The 27,290-nt window shown below is 37.1% G+C and overlaps 2 protein-coding genes across 2 annotated transcripts in view; one reads left to right on the top strand and one right to left on the bottom strand.

Moving 5' to 3' along the window:
- The window catches only part of TARBP1 (TAR (HIV-1) RNA binding protein 1), a 31,520-nt gene extending 9,053 nt beyond the window's left edge, over positions 1-22,467 (top strand). Inside the window, exons 11-30 of the mRNA XM_053973589.1 lie at positions 1,214-1,310; positions 1,601-1,776; positions 4,794-4,891; positions 5,545-5,706; positions 6,790-6,983; positions 7,672-7,927; positions 8,014-8,202; positions 11,384-11,583; positions 11,727-11,798; positions 12,956-13,076; positions 13,891-14,001; positions 14,537-14,686; positions 15,882-15,968; positions 16,529-16,725; positions 17,215-17,296; positions 18,639-18,810; positions 19,059-19,250; positions 20,199-20,323; positions 20,798-20,934; positions 22,092-22,467. Coding sequence (XP_053829564.1) covers positions 1,214-1,310; positions 1,601-1,776; positions 4,794-4,891; positions 5,545-5,706; positions 6,790-6,983; positions 7,672-7,927; positions 8,014-8,202; positions 11,384-11,583; positions 11,727-11,798; positions 12,956-13,076; positions 13,891-14,001; positions 14,537-14,686; positions 15,882-15,968; positions 16,529-16,725; positions 17,215-17,296; positions 18,639-18,810; positions 19,059-19,250; positions 20,199-20,323; positions 20,798-20,934; positions 22,092-22,254 — 2,981 coding nt within the window. The 3' untranslated portion in view covers positions 22,255-22,467. The remainder of the gene's footprint in view (positions 1-1,213; positions 1,311-1,600; positions 1,777-4,793; positions 4,892-5,544; positions 5,707-6,789; positions 6,984-7,671; positions 7,928-8,013; positions 8,203-11,383; positions 11,584-11,726; positions 11,799-12,955; positions 13,077-13,890; positions 14,002-14,536; positions 14,687-15,881; positions 15,969-16,528; positions 16,726-17,214; positions 17,297-18,638; positions 18,811-19,058; positions 19,251-20,198; positions 20,324-20,797; positions 20,935-22,091) is intronic.
- A 539-nt stretch (positions 22,468-23,006) lies between these two features.
- LOC128805109 (cytochrome c oxidase assembly factor 6 homolog) lies at positions 23,007-24,950 on the bottom strand. Its single transcript, XM_053973590.1, has 2 exons — positions 24,608-24,950; positions 23,007-23,532 (listed from the first exon to the last, which is right to left on the bottom strand). Exons 1-2 carry the CDS (start codon positions 24,749-24,751, stop codon positions 23,437-23,439), a joined length of 240 nt encoding a protein of 79 aa, XP_053829565.1. The 5' UTR covers positions 24,752-24,950; the 3' UTR covers positions 23,007-23,436.
- Positions 24,951-27,290: the final 2,340 nt, after the last annotated feature.

Raw genomic sequence — 27,290 nt, 5'->3', positions numbered from 1 at the left:
GGCAGCAGAGGAAAGCACAAGGGAATATGAACCCACACAGGTTCTGTCACCTTTCTCAGCAGAGCTTTGTAAAATGACCAGGTATTTTTATAGAGGGAAAAGGGTCTTCCTTGTTCACTGCCACATTTTGAATTATTTACAATGTCAGGTTATTGTCTTCTTTCAGACACATTGAAAAGAATGGCAAATTGGTTTTTAAAAATACTTCAACTTTTGTATGGCATTTGCAGTCATAGTGAATATAGTTTTATATTGTCAAAAAGTCAAAACTGAACCCTTTTTAAGTATTATATGTAGAGGAGATAAGACAGCTAGATCAGAATTTGCTGATCATAAATAGCTTCAGAGACTTCCTGCAGACCAGGAAACTTCACTGGATTGTCTTATTGTTAGACAAGTAGTAAGCAAATTCTCTCTGGTGATGCTCCGCGGTAAATTTGCTAAAAATTTTGGCAGCTCTTCTCTCCTTCCTGACATGTTTGTTTAGTCCTTAGTCTATATTACCTGAAATTCCATGGCAAGCATCTGCATTTCACTTGTAAAAAGTGATGTTTGTAAATCTGGTTTTATATGAAACTTAACTAATAACCAGCTCTTCAGAAGAAAAACAAAAACCACCATGTCCACCTGTTTGAATTGTACCTCCCAAGTGTGTTTTGTTTTCTAAATTCCCAAAGCCAGAAACATACTAGTTAAAAAAAACCCTGAAACCAACTTACATACTGCTATTTAAGAATCATTTTATAAGTATGATGACGCAGTTCTGTATAAAAGATCAATAAAAAGAGAAACTTCGTTTTTTTTATAATTTCCTCTTTACAGAATAGTTCTGGTTTTTATGTGGTTAGTTCTGTGGTCAAAATAACCACAGATGTTTCAGATGAAGCACAGTGGAATTATATTCTTCAGTAAATGAATTTGAATATGCTAATGTATTTTTAAAGCAATGGGAAAGTCTGCTGTGAACTGCTGCATTATATATGTTACTACATAACATATTGCCTAAAATTTATTTGAGCATAAAGGCCAGTAGTGTTAGAGTTCAATTTATATCTAGCTAAAGAATGCCAAAAATTCATAGTAATACTTAAGTTAGCATTAATTGTTTTTGGACTATTAATTTATTAAAATAAATTACAAACCCAGAAGTTTTAGAAATTAATTCAAAGGTATTTTTTAGTTACTGTGGAAACCTTAAAATATCTTTAATCAGGAGAAAATTGTTTTATGCCTGACTGGTTTGAAGCTAAGCTTGTCTCAACAATGATTCTGTTGGCTGCTGACGTGGAGCAGATGAAGAATAAATACAGGTAAGTATGAAATACCTTATTTTACATGTCTGTCTTTTTCAATGCCCTCACACCTGAAGGATCCAGTGAAGCCTGATGAAGGTGGGAAGCTGCCTCTTTTCCCTGTAGACTTTCAATCAGCCTGATCATTCCTTAGGCCTTGTCCAACTGTTGCTGCAGACATACTGGGTAACATTCTAAAGATACTTAAGTGTCTTGGAAACATTTCCTATTTATTTCCATAAGTAACTTCAGCACTTAAGGCAGATACTCAGAAGAAGACTTTCTTTTTAATTTTTGTTTTTGTGTAGTGGAAAAAGCAACATAGAGTGGACTGAACTAGAGGCTTTCTTGAACCCTCTTCTGGATGTCTTGATGAAACTTGGCAGTAATGCTTACATACCAACACTGAAAACAGATAAAAGCCTTCAGCTTCTCTTGAAGTTATTGCAGACCCGTTCGTTAAAATGTTCCGATACGCAAGATGGTTAGTGACATCTTCAGTCTGTGTCTTCTGTTCATTTCAGTCTTAACTGCAGCTAAGCTACTTAACTGTTTCATGGCTATAGTGTCAAACTAATATTAGCCTGGAAGTGGTAAATGTAAAAGTTGGCAATCTGGCATGTCTATTATAAAACTTGAGCTATGGGTCCAATCTTACAGGTGTCGTAAGGACTGGGAATTGAGAATGTGGAAGACTTCTGAGAAAGTAATTGTTGTCCATTAGGATTAGAGTATCAGTTAAAATTTGAAGAGTGGGACTGTATTGCAAATATTTATGGGCAAATGAATGGATTCCATGAATCATATAGATACTTCAGAAAGAAGTTACTACAGAAACCCAGCCTAACCTGCTCAGATGCCACAGGTTCAGCCAGAGTCTTCTCCGAGTCCATAAAGTGATCCTGCTGGACATCCTGTTTCCTGAGTTGACTGGTAGGCTAAGAGGTGCTCTCTGAAATACAAGCTTAGTGATCTGTCTGTCTGGGATGTTGCCCCCCACAGATGGTGCACTTTAACTTGTAGACCTTTCAGGAGAGCTTGAACAAAAACTGTGGAGTCCTTACTACTCCTTTTGAGAGAACTTGGTCAGTTTGTAAGCAGAATAGGCCAGAATGTTTTTCCTGAGAGCAAATGAAAAATTGCAGTGTTTTTTTCATTGAATTGGGATGCTGAATGGGAGTAGGAGGGATCTTGGTGTTTGGTTTCTGCTCCCCCAGATTATTTTGGGATTTTTTTCAGGGTGTTCATAACATGGAATAGAAGAGTAGTTTTGGAGTGGGGAGGCTCCATATCTAGGCTCTTGCTTGTAACAAAAATAGTTTCAGGTTATATGTCCAGGTTTCATATACATATCTTAAGTGCAGCCCCAAAATAAATGCCCACCCTCATTTTAACAAGTGCTGTATACATTCAGCCCCCTGCCCCCTTAAGTTTTAGCTGTTTGTGTGAAATACTGAGCACTAATTATGCAGGCTGTTAAAGTTCATGTTGGGGCTTGGTCTCTGACTGGTGAAGTGGGTTCCTTGAAATGAACTAAACTGGAAGAAGTGTCCACTAAGCTACCACTGTGCATTCAGCCTATAGCACAAAGATAGAACAAGCCTGAAACAGAACCCTACAAAACACGTGCAAGCACATGCTAGTTTTTTAGTATCAATAATAAATAAGTTCCTTGTGCTTGCTAATGTACCTTCAATGGATTGCTCCTGCTTTGGGAATTTTGACACCTGACATGGCATGTTGAGCTCTGCTAACAGAGTTCCAAAGGTATGGCAAGGCTGAGCACTGCAGTGTCCCCATCCTTTTGAAGTGTCTAGAGGTGCTCCAGTGCAGACCATCATCAGTCTTTTGAGAGGCTTTCTGAATTGCATTGTAAGGATTACTTTTCTTAAAATTATTTTCTACAGTGTTTTTGTGCTTCTTCCTTTTGCACAGGAAAACCAAATAACAAATCTTTTTTTTTTTTTTTCTACAGCTGTGAATTGTCTGAGGTGTGGGGTGGGAAGATTAATGCTGTGTAATACTGAAGTTATGTTTGTGTTCATGAAATGGGGGGTGAAAAGTCCTGTTTGTCAAATGGAAAACAGTAAAATAGTAGGGAGTAATAAAGGAATTTAACCTTGTAAAATAAAATAATAACAAGCGGGAAGTGTTTTATTTAAGAATATTTTAATGGGTATAGACATGCCTGAAACACATGCTGAAATCATCAGCATTCTTTTACAGTTCTTGCTGTCTAAGCTGTTGTTAGATTTCATTACTTTAAACAGTAAGATTTTGGTAATTATTATTTTTTGCCAGTGTTACAGAGCCACTGGTAATGAATTGGGTTTTATGTCCAACATGCTTATCTGAAGATTTTATGTATATAAATTACAGAAGATTTGAGTTTTAGTCATTTGAGACTCATGATGAAACATGATAATAATCTGACATAATTGAACTGTTGGTTCTAAACAATTTAAGCATTAGAAATTTAGTCCAATGAGCCACTTTAGCAGGGAATGTTGAAAGTAAGTACAATATGGATTTGGAATTTCTGGAAATACTTCCCTTTATATTTTTACTTTTTTGTGGTGTTCCATTTCATAATAGGTTTGCTACATGAAGTGTTACTTAGGGTCAACTCCAGAAAGAAACAGCAGCTGTAGCCTCTGGGTAATTCTCCTAAATACCGAAACTAATAACTGGTATTTTTAAAACAAGGTGGCTATGCAGAGTATTTTACTCTATTTTCATACTGAGATGTTATTTCTTTGGCTTTCAGCAAGCCCTTACCATTGAAACACAGACTGAAGCGTGTTTGTGGTTAAATATATTTTATAAGAGTGACCTACCTCCTTTGTGTATAAATTTGTGTCTTCATTTGTGAAATGTACATGTGGTATATTTGGTAGCCTAGCCTTTTCTTGTAGACAATACCACATTTTGTGTCATAATTTTGTATTTTCATTTACAATGTTAAGCCTGGAAGCTAAAAGGCAAAATCTTGTAAGATTTCAGTATTTCCAAAGATGAATTTTTCCTAAACATCAAAAAGCCAGACCAATGACCAGGAAGCCCCCAAAACCAGTTTTCAACTCTCTAAATATTTGGAATGGAAAACTATATTTTTCTCACATAAAGTTAATAGTTGGATATGAAAGCTTTTGGTATTTATTAAAGACTAAGTTCAATAATAAGCTCATTCTGCAGAGGGTTAGGAGTAGAACAAAAGTGTGCATTAAAAGTTGGAAAGTTGGACTGTGGTCTTCTGGTCTTGTGTGGGTTTTGGTTCACTAATACATTGTGAATCTCAGGAAATAATATAATCTGGTTTGATTCTTTCGGCCTTATGGCTTACACTGCGAAAGAATACACAGAGGTATTTCAGGATATTTTTAGGTATTTGACTACTATTATTGTATAACTTTGTAACATACGTAAATCTGCATGATACAATAAAATTCTTAAGGGAATTGTTATTTCTGTATATATACTTTTTTTTTTTCCTCCACACAGATGAAGTACTGTTCTTTATCTGGAAATCTCTTGTGACACCTATGGAGAGTATTCTTGAATTTGTTCTCCGACGGCTTACTACCAATGAGTTAAGCACTGTAAGTAATGATTATGAGACATACTTTGGTGTGGTTTTGCTTCTTAATTTGATTTACCAGTGTTCCTAAAATTGATATAAAATCTTCAAACACCTAGAAAGTCAATTTGCATAGAAACACTTCCATTAACTTCTTTCAATGGGCACAGTAAGAAGGAAAAAAAAAAGTGTCTTCAAAAGTAGTATTTAGTGTCTGTAGTCTGCATTTCTTGTTTCATCTTAAATCTAAAGAAATAATATAGTAAGACATCCTGAGTATCATGTACTGCTTAATATCTACTAGTATAGCTATGGACGTAAGTCATTAGGTGTTTGGAGGCTTTTAGTACTCAGCCTGGTTATCATCTTACTTGACTATCTTACACTGCTTATTGCTGTGCCCAGTGTTTCTAAGTTTCTACCCCAAAGAAACCTGAGACTTTTTAAGCAAAGCGAAAGTTAGAGTCGCATCAGGAGAATGGCATCTGAAAGTCAGTTTTTAAGATATAGAAGTTAATAACTTCCCCCAAACAAACCCCCAAATTAAAGTTGTTCAATTGCAATGGTGTAGTTTTCCTTCTGCTATCATTGTTACCAGTAGTTTTTTTTTTCTGATTTTCAGTTTAATTTTCCTCCTCTTACTGATTTGGATTGCGTTTGTTTCCTCACTTTCAGGTTGGCGACCTGGATCGTTGTGATCTGTACTTGGCTTTAATTCCAGAGATAGTAAATTTGTGCTTGAAAGTCAACTCGAAGAAAATGCCATCTATCAAGAATTTCCTTTCATCCCTGATAAATGCGTCTACTCGTTATCTTCAGGAGAGAAATTCTGAAGAGGTAATTTAGCATTATTTGCAACAATAAATATTAATATAAACCAAGCCAATAAGTAATAATTAAAATATATGCTAATATAATATTTAGATTCTGCATTAATAATTATATGGAAGTACTATAAACATAAGTTAATATACAACTTTTTATTGTAATATTTATAATGCATAATATTATATATAGTGAAAAATTAATTAATAGTTTGTGTGAATGTGTATGTGCATATATATTCTCTAACACATATATCTGTATTTGGCAGTGTAATATGAATGTATATTTGTAGCTAAGATTTTTAGTACTTTGGGTTTTTATATTGTATTATTTAGAAGTCTGTATAGCTAAAGTAAAATTCTTACTGTAATCGTGAACTGCGTACTCAAAGACTTTTTCCGCAAATATGAACTAATCTTACTGATCAAGTAACTATTAAGTGAAAATATCTTTTGTGTTTGTTGACTTCAAACCTGGAACATACAGAGAAAAAGAAGCTCCAGAACCCAGCATTGCTTTGCCATTTTCATATAGTTATGTTGATTGTCCCATAGTTCTATGGGTTATGCTACTATATCTTAAATAGATAAATTTTCAAAAGGCAAAGAAACATTAATAACTTCCATGAAAGTGAGATTTCAATTAAGATTTGTTGGGCATTGGGTCTTATTATTTGGTATTACTGTTTTGTTCAAGAACAGGTAATAATTTCAGCTGTTGTGTTGGGTTTCTGATTAACTGGGCCCACAACTTTTTTTCTAATTGCTCTCCAGCAACGTGTGTGAACTGTTACCTGGCAAGATAGGAGTGTTCCATCACAGCCACGCTGCCTGCACTTAATGCCTAAGTGACTGTAATTTGGAAGATTTATGCTTCTGTCAGTGCTTGTAACTTGTGTTTGTGCTGACCCAGCCCAAGACAAGCTGTATTAGGCTCAGGGGAAGAAAATACAGAAGTAGAAGGATGCAGAGTTGCTGCCTTATGATGTCTGTGTGGTGGTGCAAAGAGGAGGATTATTAAAAGTATGTTATTAGTATGTTATTTGTATCAATTGAGAAGTTGGTGTGTGTTCATGTATGATTTGATTTTACTTAGGAGCCAAAGGTTAAGGAACAAATTAGAAAAGTAGCTAGCATGGCTTCACTTGCAGCTTTATGTGAGATAATGGATGGAGAGCTGGAAGCGCACCTGGAATCTCTGCCTTCTGTGGATGCTCTGAAGAAATTAATTTCCTTTTCTCAATTGAATGAAGTATTAAAGAAGCCATCTTATATTGAAGAAAAAAATAGGTATGTCTGCTAAAGCTTCAGTAATTCTCTAGAATAAACTTGATTAACGTGAAGCAGTGGTTAAGATGTTCGCTTTTCCTGTTCTTTGACAACTTCTTGCCAAGATAAAAAGGAAGAATTCCGTACACATACTGTTCACTCAGTTGCTCTTTTGTCTTAACATCCAGGTTTTGGAACATTAAAGCAACCATAATTGATCAGACCAAAGGTTTTTTTAAGTCCTCTAGTTCTGTGAAGCCAGAGCTAGCTATGAACACTGCTTACCCTTAGGCCAGATTAAATATATGTACACTGCAGAAAGCATGTACACAAGCAAGTTTAAATGTAAATTATTTACTGTTGGGAAGGGAAACTCAGAGGAAGCCAGAGAGCCAAAACCCAGATACTTGGGTAACAAAAATCCAGTGCCAGCACATAGTGGCTGTTCAGTGATATTTCCACTGAATACTCTCACAGGGGTTTTACTAATGAGACTGATTAAGGCCATAACTGATTTTTCTCTTTTAGAAAACATTTCATTTTTAGATTTCTTTTCCATGTACTTGTCCACTCTTGCCTTGAACTATATACATCTTAGCACCTTGAAATAGTGCGGTGAGTTTGTACAGTTAAGCACTTCCTGGTGGAGTAGGAATGTGCAGGATAAACTTAGCACAATATTTATTTAGGAAAACTATTTTTTTCACAGCTTATGCGAAGAAATGTCATCTCAAGGATGGGGGAAAATTGTTGCACGCTATGTTCGTGACCAGTGGATTTGTCTCCGTTTTGTTTTAAATTCATTTGCGACACTGGCTCAAGGGTATGAAGAAACTTCAGTACTGTCACTGTCTACAGCTGAAAGGTCAAAAGAAATTCTACAGTCTGCATTAGAAGCCCTATCTATTCTTCCTTCAGACCAAGTTTCACCTGTGTTTGACTGCATGAAAGTCCTTGTTCCCAAGGTAAACAATTAACCTGCACAGTATTAATAGTTTTTTGGGTGGTTTTTTTTGTTAAATGTAACACTTTCTTATCTCTTTATTTACAGCTTCTGGACTCATCAGAGGCTCTCTGCATAGAAGCATTTGATTTGGCTTGGAAAATTACATCCTCTTTGAGCAACACACAGCTAATATTTTGGGCCAATCTAAAAGCTTTTGTTCGGTTCGTCTTTGATACTGAGGTTCTAGCTGTCGCTGCAAGTGCAAAATGTCAAGCATATACCAAAATAAAAGAGGTCAGTTTCAAGAATTCTTGTATTTTTTGAGAAGGGAACATAAATTTTGTGTGGATGTAAAAATTTATTTTATGCTTTATTTTCCTTTCAGTTTTTGTTGTGAATTTTTCATTTCTGAAAAGGCCCAGGTTTGAGAGATAAAAGACCTGAGAATAAGATTGAAGATAAATACATTGTTTCATCTTGTGGCACAGAAAATGAAAAGTACTGTGTCTTTGATTTTTAGACTGTTCAGTATCTTCTGAATGCAGTAAAATTAGTTTTTTCATTTTTTTTATTTTTACATAAAAATGAAATTCCTCTTCCTCTTGTCTATTTTGTTTAGGATTTGACACCTGAACTGTCATAAATGATCAATATTCTGGGAAAATTATGCCTTTTTCTAATAGTTTACTCTTTATGAAAAGCTGTCTTAGATGAAAAGTAAAAACAGATCAAAATTTTATAGATGCTATTGAATAAAGCATTTTTACTGCTTCTTTAAAGGCTTATTTTCCTCTTATCGTCCAGGTGTAGAAAACAAAAAACACACAGTCACCTTAGAGTTCAGTTTAATACTGCATGGTAGACCTGCTTCCAGAGTTAAGAAGAAGAAAAATGCAGTCTTTATTCTTCTTTTGTAAGATTTATGCAGCTGCCAGAACTCCAAGAGTTCTTGCATGTGTCGTGGTGTTTTTTTTTTTATTAAGTCCAGAAAACCATATTCAGTACTGGGATGTTGGTTCCTATTGGCTTTATACACTGCAAAGTCATTAGCTTTCTTTCTACATAATCTTTTTTGGGGATTTTTTCTTTTTTTTCCCTCTAAGCATTAATTAAATATTTGTGCAGAACAGTCCACAGTGAGTGTAAGACTTTAACTAGGGCAGTAATACATTGTGAATTATCTACCACTATATTTGTCTGCTTAGATTTACTACCACATGTGCTGCTTTGCACAAAAAAATCACTTTAGGAGGGGTTGCACTTTTCCTTTGAAGTTACCATAAGTAGCTCTGTCTTGCTGTCACACTCATAACTGTAAGTAATAGCAAATGTCTCAAATTTATTTTCAGCCCAGACACACCAAAATTATTTTTAATATAATACAAAAAAATGGACACTTCCTAGCTATTTAAAACTGCTGTGGTATATCCATATTAGCCTTATTACCTTGAAATGTAGTCCCATTTATTTTCTTTTTGTTTTTTTTTTTAAACTTGCTTCAAATGAATGTTACCATTCTCTGTTTTGAACACTTTGCATTTGTAGTCTCCCTGTGGACCCAAGCCAAATTAGAAATGTATGTAAAGATGGTAAATTTTCTCTTCTGTTGTAGAAGTTGGTTGGCTTTTACTTTTAATGAATATCTGTAACAGTTAATTGTATGCTCAGTGTTGTAATAACTGATGAGCTATAGTTAGTATTTTATTTTTCTTGATCTTAAAACTTGATTAAATTCTTACTGCCTTAATTTCAACATTAGTATTTCAAGCATTATGTAAGGTGTATTTTGCCAGTGTTGAATGTTGAGTCTGTGTGACAGCTATCCCATTGTCTGCAGTGGGACATACCATGACAGCAGGCATCAAGGAAGGGCATCTGGTCGAGCCACCTCCTGCCCCTTCATAAGAAAATGAAGATAAAGTTCCCAAGCAAGTGCCTACTTATGTATATTCTTATTCCAGTCCTCAGCAGTCCCTGTTGCCATTGACCCGCTGTGCAATGGCTGTGTAGTTGTAGCTAAAGAGAAGGAAATATGGACCTGCCTGATGTTGATTTGTCACAGAAGCACAATTTTAATTTTGTCTACCACAGTGCACTCTGTCTTTTTAATAGTTGGAGGGAGTGGAACAAAGGGGTATTTTTGAGTCAAAAAAGGGAATATTGCTATGGTAATATAGAGAAGGGCTTCCACAGAAGGTACCCAGAGCACTGTGTTCTTTAGCTTAATTTCTTCTGCTGCACTTTTTTTTTTTTTTTGTGATTATTCTTATGTTAATTATGCTAGAACTTAAATATCTTAAATTTCTTTCGAGTGTGCTGAACTTTTACTATATTTGTGAAACAATTGAAAACATTTTCAAGATTGAAAAATACATAGTAAATGCTGTGCTGCTTCCCTACAGGTGAAATAATAACTTAATTCTGGAATTATTAGGAAAGTTCCAATGCCTGTCTTTGCACTGGAAAATAGGTTTGAAGTCTTGGTAAAAAAAAAAGCCCACATGCTTCTAGTGTAGAGCTTTCTTTCCAGCAAGTGTTTCTTCAGACTGCATTGCAGTATTTCAGCTTTAAATTCTTCATGAGCTTCTTGGTGCTTTGATGCTTAGTAATTCAGAACAACTTTCTCTATAAAACCAGCATTACTGTCAAAGAATTGCCACATTATCAAAACTATCATTTCAATGCAGGGAAGCGAAGCAGCTTTGTCTATTAGGAGCTGTTACACCTTTTGAAAAAACATTTTCATGGACAGCTCTAAATGATGTCTGAAAATGAATTCTTAGAAAGCCTTACCTGTTCATTCTGCATCTCCCTACCCTCTCCCAGATGCTTGCAATTTCTTAGAAAAACCATTTACTTTGTAAGTTAAATTTACTCTTGCACTTACCCTAAGGAAGGGAAAGAAATACTTTGAGGCCATTTTTCTTGTTTTGTTTTATTTTTCTTTTTGGAGAAGCTTTAGATAGCAGTTTCAAATATTGTAAGTGTGCCCTCCTTAAAAAATAAATGGTACAAGGACACATTTGCAATTTAACTTAAATATGAACTTTGACATGAATGTAATCCTCCATAAAGAACAAAACTAGTGATATGGCAATTTATGTAAGAAATTTTTCCTAATGTTTAATTTATTTTTCTAAATTGGTAAGGATTGATTGAAACAGTAGGTTTGTGCTCATGAAGTAAGCCCTGGCTCATTTGTTCCACTTACCAGTAGATTTGTTTAAAGCATCGGGCATTTTATCTGTTTAAGCAAAGATCAGTTCTGATTTATAAGCATGTACTGGGCCAATTGTTGCCCATTCACCTGCTCTTATATCAGAGAATTATAAATAGATTGAAGACAGCATTAACCTGAGCAGAGAGGATGCAAAATACCATAAGACCTATTAAAATAGATATCACTCTAATTTTATTCTAATAGATCTGGCACTTCTGAAAACTAGATTTTGAATCTTTTATTTCTTATTTTCAGATAATTTTCAAGCTCATAGATCTGTCAACTACAAAGACTGGAGTCTTCAATGTAGTCCTTAGTCATTGTTGTCAGTCTTGGATATTTCCCACTGTTGATGAGAGAAGTGCCTTGACAAATGCTTTCTTAAATGCTGGAAATTACAGTGAACTTATCACTGAGGCTTGTGTCTTTGGAACTGTATTTAGGAAAGATCAAAGGTATATAAAAAATCTTCTGTGATTTCTATTTTAAAATTGTGTGGGTTTTTTTTTTTCTTTGAGATGACTATTGAAAAACTGAAAACAGGTTTTTGTATGTTATTTTGCTAATTTTGTTGCTTTGTCTTCTTTCATCTCTGAAGACACATTCAGGATGTGCATGCCTTCATAGAAAATCTTGGAGAAAAATGTGCAGCAAATGTTGTTACAGAAAGGTAATGCTTTTGAGGATATATCTTACAGTATTTGGTGTGAATTGTATCTTTGTCCTGGTTGATGCTCTGATAGGAAAGATGCTGATTTTGAAGTCAGCTGCTTATCATACAGTCATAGAATATCAAGAGTTGGAAGGGACCCACAAGGAATATATTCATAACCTTTTAAAATACTGGTAAAAGGGTTGTATATCTCATTATATTCATAATTCAAATACAAAGTGTAGAAAAATGGATTTTCAGGAAAATATATCTCACTTGTTAATCTGACTATGGCTGAAATAACTACTTCCTCATTGTCTCACCTCAATAAAGTAATACTTTTTAGGATGCTGAGCTAATATATACCTTGTCATTGTAATAAAGACAGTTAATAAACTCAGGTTTTAATGCAGCCAGATTTTGGGCTTGGCTTGTCAACATTGGTTGCAAGCTCTTTCCATGTGTGTACTGCCCAAAGGCTTTGCCTCCGGCCTTTGAAATGGGGATGTTTGCTACTGGATTGTTGAATTTTTTTATAGTTTCACTCCCATTTTTACTCAGTGGAAGAAAGTCAGAGAAAAAGTTCTGTCACCTTGTTTTCAGAAATGTTAGTAGTTTATATAACCTAAACTTTAAAAAAAATACTACTGCAAAAGTTCACTACTCCTGTATTTTCTCCAAGAGCTTTTTGGTAATCATATATTTTCTTGCAAAGCTCTGCAGCTGTCACAACCTATAATGTCATTAATTTTACTCTTGCCATTAATTATTCTGGATGTCTGTACTTAACTAATAGGAATGACGTGTTGTTTGGGACTAGATATTTGACCGAACTGTAAGCATAAATTAGTTGTTAAAAGATTACAGTTTACAGGCACAAAATTTCAAAAACTTTCTGGTACAGCTTTTTCTATAAAAAAAGTTTTTAAACACCTAGATGTTACTAAAGAACTCTAGATAGACTCAGGGTCAGGTTGTGAACTCACTAATTTTTTTCATCACCAATGACGAACAGATTTTAAAATTCCGATTCTGGCTATTTGCGTGTTGTCTCACTGTAGACAGTTTGCTGGCTGTATGTTCAAGATTATGTCTGGTACTTTTTTATAATTTAGGAATTATCTTTATGTCTAAACAAGTAGAATTTCATTTTCATTTTTATTAATAATTTACAGTACAAATCGAGATGATCACTACGTTCGCATTTGTGCTGTTAAATTTCTGTGCTTGTTGGATGGATCAAATATCTTGCATAAGACATTTATGGAAGACATTTTCATCAAACTACTGGATAAGGTAAAATTTATTTCCCTTGGTATATAAATATAGTGTTAGTACAATTAGTTAAATGCAAAATATTTACAGTTGACAGGATGCATTTATGTTTGTGTAGCCTCTCTATATTTGCTGAGTAATAAGCTTTTCTTCATCATGAGACAGAAGTTAATTCAACCAGAATAGTAAAAATTGCCTTTTGGGTTTATTTCTCTCTTTGTAGTGGATATTTTGGCTTTCTGGAACATTATCCAAATTGTAACCATTGTTCCATTAAGAATCTTCCTTTAGGCTGCATTCTGAAGCACTTCAACAATTGCAGACTATCTCTTAGATTGAGAAAGTTACTGTCTCCTTAGAATACCTTCATAGATAGAAATAATGGAGAAGGTTTGGGTCCAATTTTCATTTATATAATAGCTGCTTATGCATTGGCAGGAATCTAAAGTCACTGGTAAATTACTGCAGCTGCTACTAGAAAATCACGTGTACATTCTGGTACTGTTGAATCTTGCTTTTGTCTGAAGAACTAGGAATGGGTGGGTCCCTCATTCCTCTCAATTAAGTACTGCAGAGAAATGATTAATATATGTGTTGTGAGATCGACCAGGTGGGGAAAAGGGAGCTTTAGTAGATACTTGCTTACTTTATTATTTAATTATAAGCTTCAGAATTTAATTCTTAATAAATTGTAGTAAATATATTTTCCTAAGCTTATATTCAATGCTGACCCTAGCTGTGTAGTAGATGCTGCTTTCTTAGTACAGAAAAGTGTATTTACATGCATTCGAATTCAAAGGAAGAATAGGCAATAAACCTTTTAATTTTCTTTTAGGATGAACTGGTATCAAGATCTAGAACACGCTATTATGCAAACTCTTTGCAGCATAGAATTAAAAACCGGGTATGGCAGACACTTCTAGTTCTTCTCCCAAAGCTTAACCAGGTATTGATCTTTATTAATTTTAAAATAAATAAATAAGTACATACTTTCAAGACCTAACTTGGTGTCATGCAAGCTGCGTATGTTAAATTACAGCAGGTTATAAAAGGCATGTAACCTGTAGCTGATGTGGAAGTTCTGTGTTGTAGAAGTTTTGTGTAGTTTAATTCTTTCAGTCTGAAGTTATATATTTATCATGCATTTCTAGAGGACACTGCAAACTGATTCTTAGATTTGTGAATTTTAGGAGGCCAGATTGTTCCTGTTAAAGCTAACTAAAAGTTTGTGCTGACTATCTGATTGAAAGATTTTCATTTAGTAAAAACATTGCTACTTTATGAACAGTCAAGAAATTGACAAGTGTTACTTTCATCAAATGCTACTTCGAAGAAACTAGATGGTTTTAAACTTTTAATTTGCATATTGAAAAATATATCTCATATTATTATAAAGGTGAGAATGTTCTTTTATTTATTTTCTTTTCTTTGTGGAAATAACTGACAGTATACTAAAGGATTGCCTGATTTTGCTTTCTCAGAATTTTTTGTGTGGAACTCTTGACAGAGTGTTTCAGGCTGGATTCAGTAATAATCAGGCATCTGTGAAATACTTCATAGAATGGATTGTTATCTTGAGTCTACATAAATATCCCCAATTCCTTGATAAATTCTGGGATTGCTTTTGCTATGTAAGTAAGACCTTTGGCATTCACTTGAAGAGTAATTTGAACAAAGAGGGTACAGTTTGTTGCCCCATACCTTATTTTTTGTGTGTTCCAGTCTTCCTTTAAAAGCAGTGGGCTGTTGAGTAGTTCAACTTGGAAGTGAGTCTGAGCAATAATCTTAGATATTTGCGACCTAAAAATGGCCAAATAAAAGTCAATTCCTCCTGTTGAGAGATTTCCTTTTATGATGTTTTATTCTGGGCAGAGTGGAGCTGGCATAGTGAGTCAGAGCACTCCAATATAAGAGCCATCAGGAGCACACGGATGTTCTAGGTCCTGAGTCTGAAGGTCTAAGTTACTTGTGGTTTCTACAGCCCACCTTTGTCTTTTTTGTCACATCCTCTTTGTCAGTGAGAACTTGACTTGTATAATACATATTCAATGTGCAGCTTTTAATATGGACTTCTCTCACGGTGGAGTTCTGTAATGAGATTTTAGAACTGAAGCAGAGCTTGAGTTACGATACCCAAAAGTTGTGAAAGGGTTGACTGAGGAGAGCTAACTGTTTCAGAGTTCCTTCCAAAAGCTCAGGCTGTTGGAATTGCTGTCGTTTTAGCAGATGATAATCTGTTGGATCGAAGTGATTTCATGCTGATAACAAATGTACTAAATCACAGTGGGCCCATTCAAACCATCAGAGCAAGCAGAAAACATGTAGGTTTATGAGCAAGCAGAAAACATGTAGATTTATGAGAAAGGAATACAGATTGTATTTTCAGAGGCTCTCCTGGTGTTGAGGAATACATTTAGTGCAGGTGGCTCAGTGTGCAACTGCGGTGTGAGCTGCAGATTGAGCTTTGGGTAGTAGGAGCCCCAGGCAAGAGGCTGTAGAATGGTGCTGACCTTTTGCATTCCTGGGGGAATACAGTGAACTTGGGTTGAATTTTAGCTCACTTATACCACAATATACTTCATTCTTATTGATGGTCAGTTATAACCAAATAACATGTTAGGAAGAATGAAATCTTAATAATATTGACCTCGTATTTTCAAAAATTTGGCTGTGGAAATACATAGATTTTTAATAGTGTTATTATTATTGCATGTGCAGAACATGACATGAAAATGCATAAAGTATAAAAATATTTTATATATGCATATCTCTTGTTACATTCTTTTTTACTTAACACATACTTTTACTACTACTTTTTTACTTTAGGATAAAGAAAAGCTTAAAAAAAGCATCTGCACATTTTTATCAGTGTTGGCCCACTTTGACATCATTCTTCAAAATACCTCAGAGAAGGTACATTTCTCTAAGAGTGTTCATTCTTTATTCACTTCCAGTTCTTATACAGAGTTCTGAATTGAAAATAGACTGCCAAAATGGTTTAAATATCTCTTTAATACCTACTTCCTTCAAAGGAACCCTTTGTTATACAAAACACTAACTCTTCCTGTCACCTCTGTAAAATATTGGACTTAGGAAAATGAGCTAACGTGGCAGGTTTTCTGGATACATAGAGGCTGATTACCTGTGAAATTTTCCAGAATAGCTACTCCAGTTTTAAGTAAACATGTGGATGCACCTGGGTTTGTTTTTTTTTTTTTTCTCTTTCAATCAGAAGTAAGTAGAGGTTTCCTTGTAGGCAGAATAATGATTTTTAAAGCAAATTAATACATTTTCAAAGAACAAGTGAGGCTGTAGGTTTTGTCCTTATGAGATGGAAAGAAGGAAGTTAATATCATTTTAAAGCTTTGTGATTTCCTAAAGGGTGTCTTTTGAGGAACTTTTTCTTGGGCCACTCATAACTTCTGAAGTGTACGTTAAAACTTAACATGAAAAAAGCTTCTTTGTTTCTTTAGAAGCCAGCTTTGAAGAAAGCCCTCATCGTTGTTCTGCAGTGGTGTTTCAGCCATAATTTCAGCGTTCGACTTTATGCATTAATCGCCCTTAAAAAAATTTGGGGTATGTGCAGAATGCTGCATGTGGAAGAATTTGAAGCTCTGACACCAGTTATTGAATCTAGCCTTCAACAAGTGGAAAACATGCACGGCACAGGGTTGGTAACATTCTTTACAGCTTAACATTGTTCTTCTGAGCAATTTGCAGCAAGTTACATTTTCTAAAATGGTACTTGATAATTTTATGGGGCTTTTATCTCTATTTAAAAAGAAGTTGGTATGGGGAGACACGATACAGAAAAAAACAGCAAAGGGAAGAGTCTTGACTTCTTTTTTTTTTTAACAGCTACAAGCTGACATTGAACCATAGGCTAGTGTCCAGTTTCCATGGAATACTTCTTGCCAAACTCACACCTTCTGATAATAGAATTTGGAGATGTATTATGTGCCTTTCTTGAAACATAAATAAAGCTTATTTTATGAATGCTGTTCGTTTTTTAAAAATGGGCCCTTAATTGTTGAAGTATTTTCTTTCCTATACAAAATATATTAATAAATTAGGTTGCCTTATGACAATCTGACGATTGAATTTTTAAAAATATCCAGCATGTTGCTTTTTTAATGTATCTTACATTACTTTCTTGCAGGAATGCCAGAAGGAACTGGCAGCGAATCCAAGATCACTTCTTCTTTGCAACATTTCATCCAGTTGAGGATTATAGTCTAGAGGCAAGACTATACTATTTGTCTAGTTCTACAACTGTGTTTTTATGTTTTTTGGTTTCTTCTAATGTGGGATGAAATTATCAACTATTATCATTTAAACCCCCAAAAAATTACTTCACCCAGATTGTGATGGGCTTTGGACTAAGATTACATCTTAGTTTTTCTACTTGATACTGTGTTAAAAACCCAGGTCAGTTAGGAAGAGGTATGTGTGATGAATGTGCCTATATGTGGGAATTAATCAGGTTTTATATTTGTGACTGGAAAGATTCGTTCTAGTAACTAAAAAGCATCTACTTAGTTGAGGTAGTTTATTAGGATTTTTAAGGCATCTGTTCCCAGAAGTAACTTGAGGTTGCTTAACTGGATTGTTTGACGTGAATGGGATAGCAATACATCACTTCCAGAGCCCCTTTTTTGATGTAGCTCAAATAACTGACAGCTGAATGAACATTTTAATCATTGAAAATGGAGGGAAGGCAAAAATAAGGGTGCAGATAAATAGAAGAGACAGAAGAACTAAGCTCAAAATACAAGATATTCATGGATATTAATGGGGTATATGTTTTTGCAGAAACATTGCCATCTTTTACAGAAGAAATTTTTTCTTCTTTTAACTGAAGAAATACTCAGTTCTGTGAAATATTTTTGTGAACACAAATTTGCTAAATAGTGCAAAATAAAAGTCCTGAACAGGAGGAAAAAACCCAGCAAAGCAAGACTAATATTTGTGAAGCATTTAAATGTATTCAGGGTGCATCTTCACCTTTGTCTTGAAGGGTGCATTGGGATAAACAAAAGTCTGGGTTTTAAAATCTTTGACTTACTCAGTCTTTCCCTTGGGATGTGTGTTTTTGCCTCCTTGATAAATCATGGTCAGCTAGATGTATTGGTTGTGCTGAGCTGGGTTTTACCACTAGATCGTAAAGCTTTCAACTGTTTTTCTTTTGACATTAAATCAATCCGCATCCTTTACTAGAAAGTTGTAAGAGTATTTGACAGTTCTTCAGTGTTACATGTACAAGATTTTCTCTAGATCCTTGTGCCTGAGAAGCATAGTGTTAATTGTTTGGTATTCTAGAATTTCAGTAATCAGTGCAGATTCTCAGGAAAAGTTTAATTAGAGAATAAGTCTAGATTTATGGAAGATTTGGATCGCACTGTAAGTAAAGTTAAGAATTTTGAGAGACAGTACTGGTAAGCTGTATTAAGTACCAAGAAAAAACAAGTATTAAAAGCATAGGAGGCTAGATGGTAGACATGTTCCATTAAAATACCAGGGATTAATTATCTAGTTTTGCTTGCTTTAGTGACTCTCTGCTGATGACACTGTGTTCCATTGCAGACAATATTTTACATTCTTCCCCGCCTTGCAGAACTGGCTGAGGATGAATGGATCTCCTTCTATAAATTTGACAGATTCACTGACATTCCTTTGCCAGCAGCATTTCAGTGGTGCCATTCCCGAACAGAACTTCATGATCTGAAACCAAGTGACTGGTCTCAGCAAGACATGGGTAAAATATAGCCAGTCTCTATTAATTTTAGTTATTTGTATGGAATAACTGTGTACATCTGTATTGTCTGACCTCTGGTTTTCAGCTGAAGTAAACTTGCATCTATGTGAGCAGAAAATGTCCCATAAAATAATAGATAATGATGAAGGATATCTCCAGTATTACCATTTGGATTATCTTCTTTATTGAAGCACTAGTTTCACTCCCATTTGCATATATCCATATGAACATACAATTTGTTGTTATAGGTTCACATTTGGCTGAAGCAGACAGCCAGACAGAGTGGACTGATGTTCAGAAGAAGATTATACCCTGGAAGAACAGTACTCCTAGTTTAGACTTGGAAACAGCATTTCAGGATCGTGCTGCTAAACTTGGCAAATCAAACAGCAGATTGATTGTGGTGGCTTCACTTATTGATAAATCTACCAATTTAGGAGGTAAGGTTGATTGCACATTGTTCAAACTTTTATTTTAGACTCTGGAGCACACTTAGAGAATAGAAGTTAATTTCATTTTATGTTGATAATTAGAAAATTATTTAAGTACTGCTGAGAAGAATAGATCATTATCCTGAAAGAAACTGGTAGCCAAAGAAAATCCGACCCACTTCAGAGAAAGGGGACTTCTACAGTTACATTTTAAGGAAAAAGAAAGAAGTACTTACATGTAGCATGCATTAATTAAGTAGAATTTTGCTGTAAATCACGCTCAAGTTTCTTGCTAATTCTGTATTTGCTACTGTTGGGTTTTCCAACTGTGTATGCAGTTAAAGGAAATTATTTGCCTTTTCATTTTTTTTTCTGTAACAATTAAACCAAATCTTGTAAACCTACAAGATTCTCATGTCTGTTGGACAGCAGGGTCCCATTTCCCAATTAAGACTGCCTTCATGATGTGCTAGCTGTGACATAATAAATCCTGTAAATACTTTATTGCCATTTGTGTTTGATGTTAGCAGTTTCAGTAACTGCAGTGAGTAATGAAAAGCCCACAAACTAGTGCTGTCTGCATTGTAATGCTGTTATGTGTCATCCTCTTTCATTTAACAGATACTGGGTTTAAAGCTTAATCTTGTGTGTGGATATGTCAAACTATCCATCCTTGCTAAGGCTTGGACACTTAACCCCTTTCTTTGTATAATTAGTATTGTAAAATATTGTGTTGTCAGACACAGTGCTTTTCTAATTTTTATATTTCTGCTACATTACAAAACACTTTTTCCTGTTATTTGTATGGAACAAGGTGTGACTTTGAAGACCTGAAACTAATTAAGATAGATAACTAAAGTAGCCATTTGTCTTTTGCATTCTTTGTCATTTTCACTGGGTGTTCTGGCTTGTTATTTATTTTCTACACAAAAATCAATTTATTTCTTGTTTTTGTAGGTTTATGTCGTACAAGTGAAATATTTGGGGCATCTGCACTAGTTGTTGGCAGTCTTCATTATATACAGGATAAGCAGTTTCAGCATCTGAGTGTTTCTGCAGAGCAGTGGCTCCCCCTTGTCGAGGTGAATGGAAACATTTTAATAGCTAAAAAAGTTCTCAGAATCTTCAGTTTGTCAGATCCATAGTTCAGAGCCTTACATTTTTTTATCTTGAAAAAACATCTTTTTGTTTAAGGGAAGCTCCTGCTGTTATCTCTGACACTTATTCTTGTATGTTTTGGGTCAACCTTATAAAAAAGCATTTATAAAATACTTGCAGTTTCTTATTGCTGTGATAAACTGATTATGTGAGCTGTCATTGTTACATCTTTCTTCATGGCATTGGTGGGGGTATTTTGTGCCATTAACTTTTTGTGCTACTGCTGAAGAGCTTTTAAAATGTTAAGCTATATATATGGACAGAGTCTTTGGAGATGAATGTCCTTAATCTTAAAAAGTGTCCAAGTAAGTTGTTTTTTTTTTTTTTCAATAATTTCAGAACTTTACAAAAGGTCTTATTTATATCTTTTTATATTTCTCTCTACTTTTAATGCACAGGTAAAACCATCTCAGCTTGTTGATTATTTACAGCAGAAAAAAACAGAAGGCTACACTATTATTGGTGTGGAGCAAACAGCTAAAAGTTTTGATCTTACAGAATATTGCTTTCCAGAGAAATCACTATTATTGCTGGGGTAAGAGCACACACAGTTTTGTAAACCTCTTGCAGTCCATCCCTTTCTCTAATCAGAGTTTGGTCCCATGAAAACCAAGTGACACAGGTGATTCTGGAACAATGACAAAGGTGATTCTGGAATAGGAAATGATCATGGAAAGAGCAGTCCTTGGCTTTGTGTGCTAAAGACCACTAAGTATTGCTATCTACTGAATGACCCTTCTCATATTTAATAACCCATCACCTTAATAAACACATTTTAATAAGGGGTAAAGGTAGCAACAGCATGGGTTGTATTTCTCTGGGAGTGCTAAAGACACCATCTGTTCAGTTTAGTTATTTGGGGCCCTGTCTGTGTGGGCTGTGGTGAGCTCATCGAGGAGGAGGCTGCGCTTGCCCTGCTGAGCTTGGTGAGGAGGGCTGGAGCAGACTGAGTGTGCATGGCTGGGAAGTGATTTAAAAGTTCAGAATGAGGCACAAGATGAACTAGCAAGCTTTTGCAGTACAAGCAGAGCATGGGACAGCTTCAGAGAAAAGCAGTTATCAGTTCCTATAAGCAAGCCTCAGATGTGATACAAAGGGGGGAAACTACTTAAAGAAATCTGCAGTAAAGCACATACGAGTGAGAAAGCTCCTGGCATTGCAGGGCTACTGAGTGAGACCAGGAAGAAGGGCCTGGCTATCCTCTTAGGGCAAAATTTTTTTCCAACTTTTTTATGTGTAGCTTGTCTTCAGAATGGAGTGCTCATAATCACTTTGTTCTCTTTTAATTAAAAACAATAGTTTTAATTACCAGTAAACTTCAGTATCTTCTGGTGTGCTCAGTTTTGACATTCCTTTGTGCCAAGACCTGAATGTAAAGTGGGCAGCTGAGCTTTCCTGCTGTGCCAGCAGCTTCATACCATGGTGATTTGACTATATATGGAGTTTAAAAACAAAAGCAGAGTTGAGTCTTCCACCAGGTTTTTTACATCAAAACTTAAGTCAGCTCCCTCCATGTTTTCTTTGTCAAGTATTACTGTTTTTAAAAAAATCATTTCTTGTCATCAGTTACCCCATAGGCAGATGCGCCATTTGTCAAGAGGTGTTTGGATGCTGTTTTGACATTTGTATTTTTTGCTTTCTGGAACACATATGCCCTCTCTCAGATGCAAGTTACTGTTTCTTTTTCACTAGAAATGAACATGAAGGAATCCCAGCCAACCTGATTCACCATCTGGATGTCTGTGTGGAAATTCCTCAGCAGGGCATTATTCGGTCACTCAATGTTCATGTGAGCGGAGCTCTGCTGATCTGGGAGTACACAAGACAACATGTGATCAAGCAAAAACAACAATAACTGCCCAGAGTCTTGTGCCTTACTGTACAGGTGGATGGCTTCCTACGGTGCTACGACGTGGAATTCTGAATAGATGAGATACAAACTAAGGGTGAACGAGGATTCTTAACTTCGCATGTTCGGTTCTCTGTAGTGTTCAGAGTGACTTTTAAATGCCTTAATACTTTACCTCTTTAAATTGTTGCATTGGAAATAAATACTATTTATATTGCATGTGGCGTGTGTGTTTTTTCTGCTGAACGTCAGCACAGTACTGTGAACAGTCTCATATTCAAAACACAGGATTTTTACTGCAGTTGTGGTGACTGTGCTTGAAATTGAAGTCATGCCTTTAACCACAGTATTAAATGATTTCAGCACCTAGATATACTAGGTTATATGATTTTTGGAAAGTAATTCCACTTCCATAATTGCATGCAATGCTGCTCCTTGTTTAAATGCCTTCTACAGTCGCATTTATTAATCCTGCTGTAAACAGTCTATACCTTTAAATAAAACTGCATCACTAAGGTAATCTAATTCTACAAAAGGCCATAATGTGAGAATTGTGATAAATAACTGGACACACTTCTAGTAGAGATAAAAAACTATCACCAGTGTAAAAATTCCTATTGCTTATAAGAAAATTAGCATACTCCGAACAGAGAATTACATACCATATGCACAGGATGCTTTAGGTCTTCTGATTGACCACTGTTGTATGAATTTATATCTGACTTAAACTGTATTTTAAAATACTATGAAATACTTGGTAAATGACAAATACAAATTTTATTATACAACCCACTGCTTTTGACAAAAAAGGCAAGTTGGAATGGACTTTTTTAATTTAGGAAAAAGGTGGTTCACTTACTGAAAAAAAAAAATCATTTTCTCTTTAGAATATGTACATAGCAATATTAAATAGTAATTTATTCCTATGAAACAATTTTACTAATTATACATTCAAACCCTTAAATTTGTGAACAGCCCTGCACCATATTTCTTTGATTTAAACTCATCAAAAAGCTGTCTGTCTATGACCCCCTTTTTTAGCAGACATGCGAGACCTGGCAACAAGAAGAGCAGTCTGCATTTCAGGGAGACTGCTACATTACCAGTTCTTGCACTCAAGCAGCTTCTGTTGCTTTCTCTGGCTTCTTCCTTTTATAGTTATTCTCATTTGATTTGAGAGCAGAGTTCCTAAGACTTCCCAGCATCTTCTGGAGGATGATACCCTTCTGTTTCAAGCTTCTTTCTATATTTTAAAAAGTCTCTTCTTTTGTCAAAGTGTTTAACCTGTTTAAAAAGAGAAACTATGTTCATTATAAGAAACTAGCAAGAGGGAGGGGCTTTGTGTAAACAGTCTTTGACCACTGAATTTAAGGAGGATTTAATGCACTAGTTAGGAGTTTCTTCTGTTAAAGACTAAGGACTAGTCTTCTAGAAGACTAGTCTTCTGTTGAAGACTAAGGAATCGTGTGTTTAGTTTTTGGGCGGTTCTTTACCATTTTGAAAATGAACTTTAGGTTTTTTTTAAGTTCACCACCCTGCTACTTCATTAAGATCTTACATGCTTTTCTCACTGCTCTGAACAAAAATTCCTTGTGATGCAAAGGTAAGTCCAGCAGCTTTTCTGTGGTATCACAGCCTATGTAACCTCTGAGTTCAGTGTCTAGAACCCCTGCAGATGAGACCATCGTACCTAGACATAACAAACAGCAGAACTGCATTGTTCAAAGTGTCAGTGCAGCAGCTGTGAAGGTACTCAGGCTTTTAAAATCACTTCAGTCCACTACCAGCAACAGGAACTGTTCAGACCCTCAACCACCACTGTTACCAAAGGGCAGTGCCTATTAAAAAAGAATTACAGCTTGAGCTCAGGAAACTAAAAAATATAACATGAATGGATTACACTGCAGGCAGGTGCCTTACTGTGAAATAACACTGCAGGAAAAAAAAATATCTTTATGCACAAGGTATCAGATGCCAGTCTTAAAATGCTAAGCACTGCATGGCCTGTGTGGCAGTTCCCTTCTGCACTGGCTTCTAAGCCCTTTTTTTTTTTTTTTAATTTTTTAATTTTTTTATTACAACAGTAACCCTGTGTATTTATCTGGAACTTTTAGACAGTATTTTCCTTTCTCTTTGTACTATACCCTTAACACAGCTTTTCTTAGCTCCCGGGCTGGTCAGGGGTGAGCTCAGGAGCCGTCCTTTCCCAGCCAGCCAGAACTGTGAAAACCAAGCTACGCCTGACAGTACGGCAAGCTCCAGGCTGCCCAGGCTGTGCACTGCAGGAAGCTGGAACTGCCATCCCCAAGCAGCAGCTGCATCTCATCGCCGCTGCCGGGGATGCGCGCACGGTGCTCACCCACTGCTGCGGGCAGCGCGACTCGAAGGCCCGGCGCAGCTTCTCGCACTTGGTGGCGTCATCCCCGTGGCTGTCCAGGCACTGCCAGAACTCGTCCCGGGCCCCCCAGCACGCCTTCCTCTCCTCCATCGTCGGCGCTGCCATCCCGGCTGCCGCCCTGAACACAACAAGGCTGCTGTCCGAGCGCTCCCGGCCTTCGCCGCCGCCCTGCCCGCGGTGCCGCGGCTGCGGGGGAAGGCGGTGCCGTCACCGCCACCGCCACCGCCGGGAGAGCCCCGCACGGCCCCGCACTCGCTCCCTCACCCGCCCGCCCGCCAAGGTCGCACTCCGGAAGCGATCCCGGCCCTTTCCCGGGGCGGGTCGGCCCCGGCGTGTCCCGCCCCGCCGCTTGTCCCGCCCCGCGGTGCCGGCAGAAACCTGCCGGGGCTGGGGCATTCTCCCGTCCGCCGGGTTTCCCCGATCCTGTCCCCGTCCGGGCTGCTGTAGCCTGTCGGTCGCAGAAGATATTCGGAAATATCAGTTGCCTGATGTGCTTTTCTGTGCTTAGTTTCTTTCCGGTATCGTCCTCTGTTGTCTAGCACACGATAAACAACTGTTCTTCTCGTGAGTTCCGTGCAGTGCCTTAGTGGATTGTCTTTTCAAAGAAACGAAGTGTCTCTGCTTTCCTTTTGGACGCATAAGAAATACAGCTGGATAAAATCACGGGGTAAAATGTTTGGGGCCGGGACCAGTTTCCATGTGGTATTCATAAAGCCCTAGCAGTTGGAACGCAAGTTCCAGTAATGCTGAGCAATGGCACGTGGTCTGAGCTACTTCAGGCTTTGTTAATTTAATGAATTAGGGAAAAAAATATCTGAGAGCACTTACAGCACTGTAAATTTGCCGCACTTTAAATAGCATGACAGTAAGGTAGTGACTGGGTGGAAGGCTGATAAAGATAGCATACACGTATAATGCATTTTTGACAGTTTTCCTTGCAGCAGGGTTCCTCCTGAGAGCTGGTCCATTGATTTCATTCAGTATGCACTAACCACTCTAGAAAGGTTTCTTGGAACGGACTCTGTCACGGAGTCAAGCTGAAAGTGAAAGAATAATGTACCCGTAGCCATGGTTGTATAAGAGCAAGAGAAGCCTGGGGGCAGCTAATGCAGCCTGGGGCTTGGGGAACTGTCCGACCCCGCCTGCCGCTCCATAGGTGTCCCAGATAGCGCTGTGCTGAATAGGCTCAGCCTGTGTGGGTCCCTCGGCTCAGCTCCCAGCCGCAAGCAACTTAGTGAGCAACTCTGGAGTGATTTCAGCTCTGTGAATTCAGCTCACAAGTGATTTCAGCTCTGTGCTCGCAAGTGCCTCAGCAGACGCATAGGGATAGAGAGAAGGCTGTATGTGGTTCCACAGCGGTGTCCTTTAATTTCAGCTTCTGTGAAGGGATGCAGGGACAGCTTTTCTGCCTAACTGGGCAGAGATGGGGGTTGATATAGGGTACTGGGGTGTTGGAAATTGTCCAATGGCCATGGTTGAGGAGAATACGACCTATAGCCTTACAGAGAGATAACAAGGATATGAGGGCGGAAGAGGGGCTACTTTGGTCCAGTCATCGTGACTTGGCATTTCTTACCTTAGGCAAGTGATCGCCAGGGAGGCCTTGCAGTGCCTCTGCCTGCTACAGGCAGCCAGGTGATGACTGCAGTCTGCAGCTCTGGTAGAGAGCATCTAGAGGCACACTCATTTTCATCATTTCATTTGGGACTTGGTGGCATTTCCTGCTTGCTGAAGAATTGGCGGTCTCCTGTCATGCATCAATTCCGCCTGGAAATGTGGACCAGTTTTGCAGTTTTGAAAGCTATGGCACATGTTCTCTTAGTAACATGTACCATAGCACTGCAGTTTTGGGAAAGGTGACATTTTGGCAGCTGGGAAGAGCCGCCTAACTCTGCCAGCTGCTGAGCCCTTGGCAGCTCTCAGATGGCCGGACAGCTTTAAGGCTGTTTTTCCTGGCAGTTCCCAGAATGTTTGGCAGCTTTCCTGGGAGTTTGCTGTAGCCGATGCTCTGTCCAGTGTGTGAGGCCACTCACCAGCTGGTTTGGGTGTAGCTGTCACCTACCTTGAGCCAGCTTTTTTCCTCAGCATGTGGTAATGATTGTGGCTGGCGGTGGTGGGCATCCTTTCCTGGTTCTCCTTGCAGGTGGCTCACTCATCATGATACATGAAAGCTATTTTAGGAGAGGGCCAAAGATTTGCACTTCTTCAGCAGAGCCCCCTCGTAAACCAGACAGATCTGGAGGGGATTTTTTTTGTTAAAACGTTCGTCCATTCCTTTGGAAGGGATGCTTTTGGAGCAACGTGAATGTGACTGCTGCTGTACACTGTGTGGTGTATAACACTTGTCCATGCTCTCTGCCCTGCCTATTTGTTTGTCTTCTGTTTGCTACACTATGATAGGTAAGAGGTGGAAATGCAGTCATATAGTTTTAATAATAGAACAATGGGTTTAAGGTGAGTTAAAGTTACTGCAAAAATAGAATTTCAGTTGGTTTTATGTTGCAAAGAATTAGTGTAGAAGTAAATTTGTATTGTAGCTTACTTAGGACCCTTTTGCACTCAGGCTTTTGCGAAGCAAGGTTTTACAAGCATGAACATTGAAAAGAAAATTAATGTTAAATCTCGAGACCAGAACATGTGATAA

The sequence above is a fragment of the Vidua macroura genome, chromosome 3, assembly GCF_024509145.1.
Source record: "Vidua macroura isolate BioBank_ID:100142 chromosome 3, ASM2450914v1, whole genome shotgun sequence".
In the NCBI taxonomy this organism is placed as follows: domain Eukaryota; kingdom Metazoa; phylum Chordata; class Aves; order Passeriformes; family Viduidae; genus Vidua; species Vidua macroura.
This window is presented reverse-complemented; position numbering and strand designations above follow the sequence as displayed.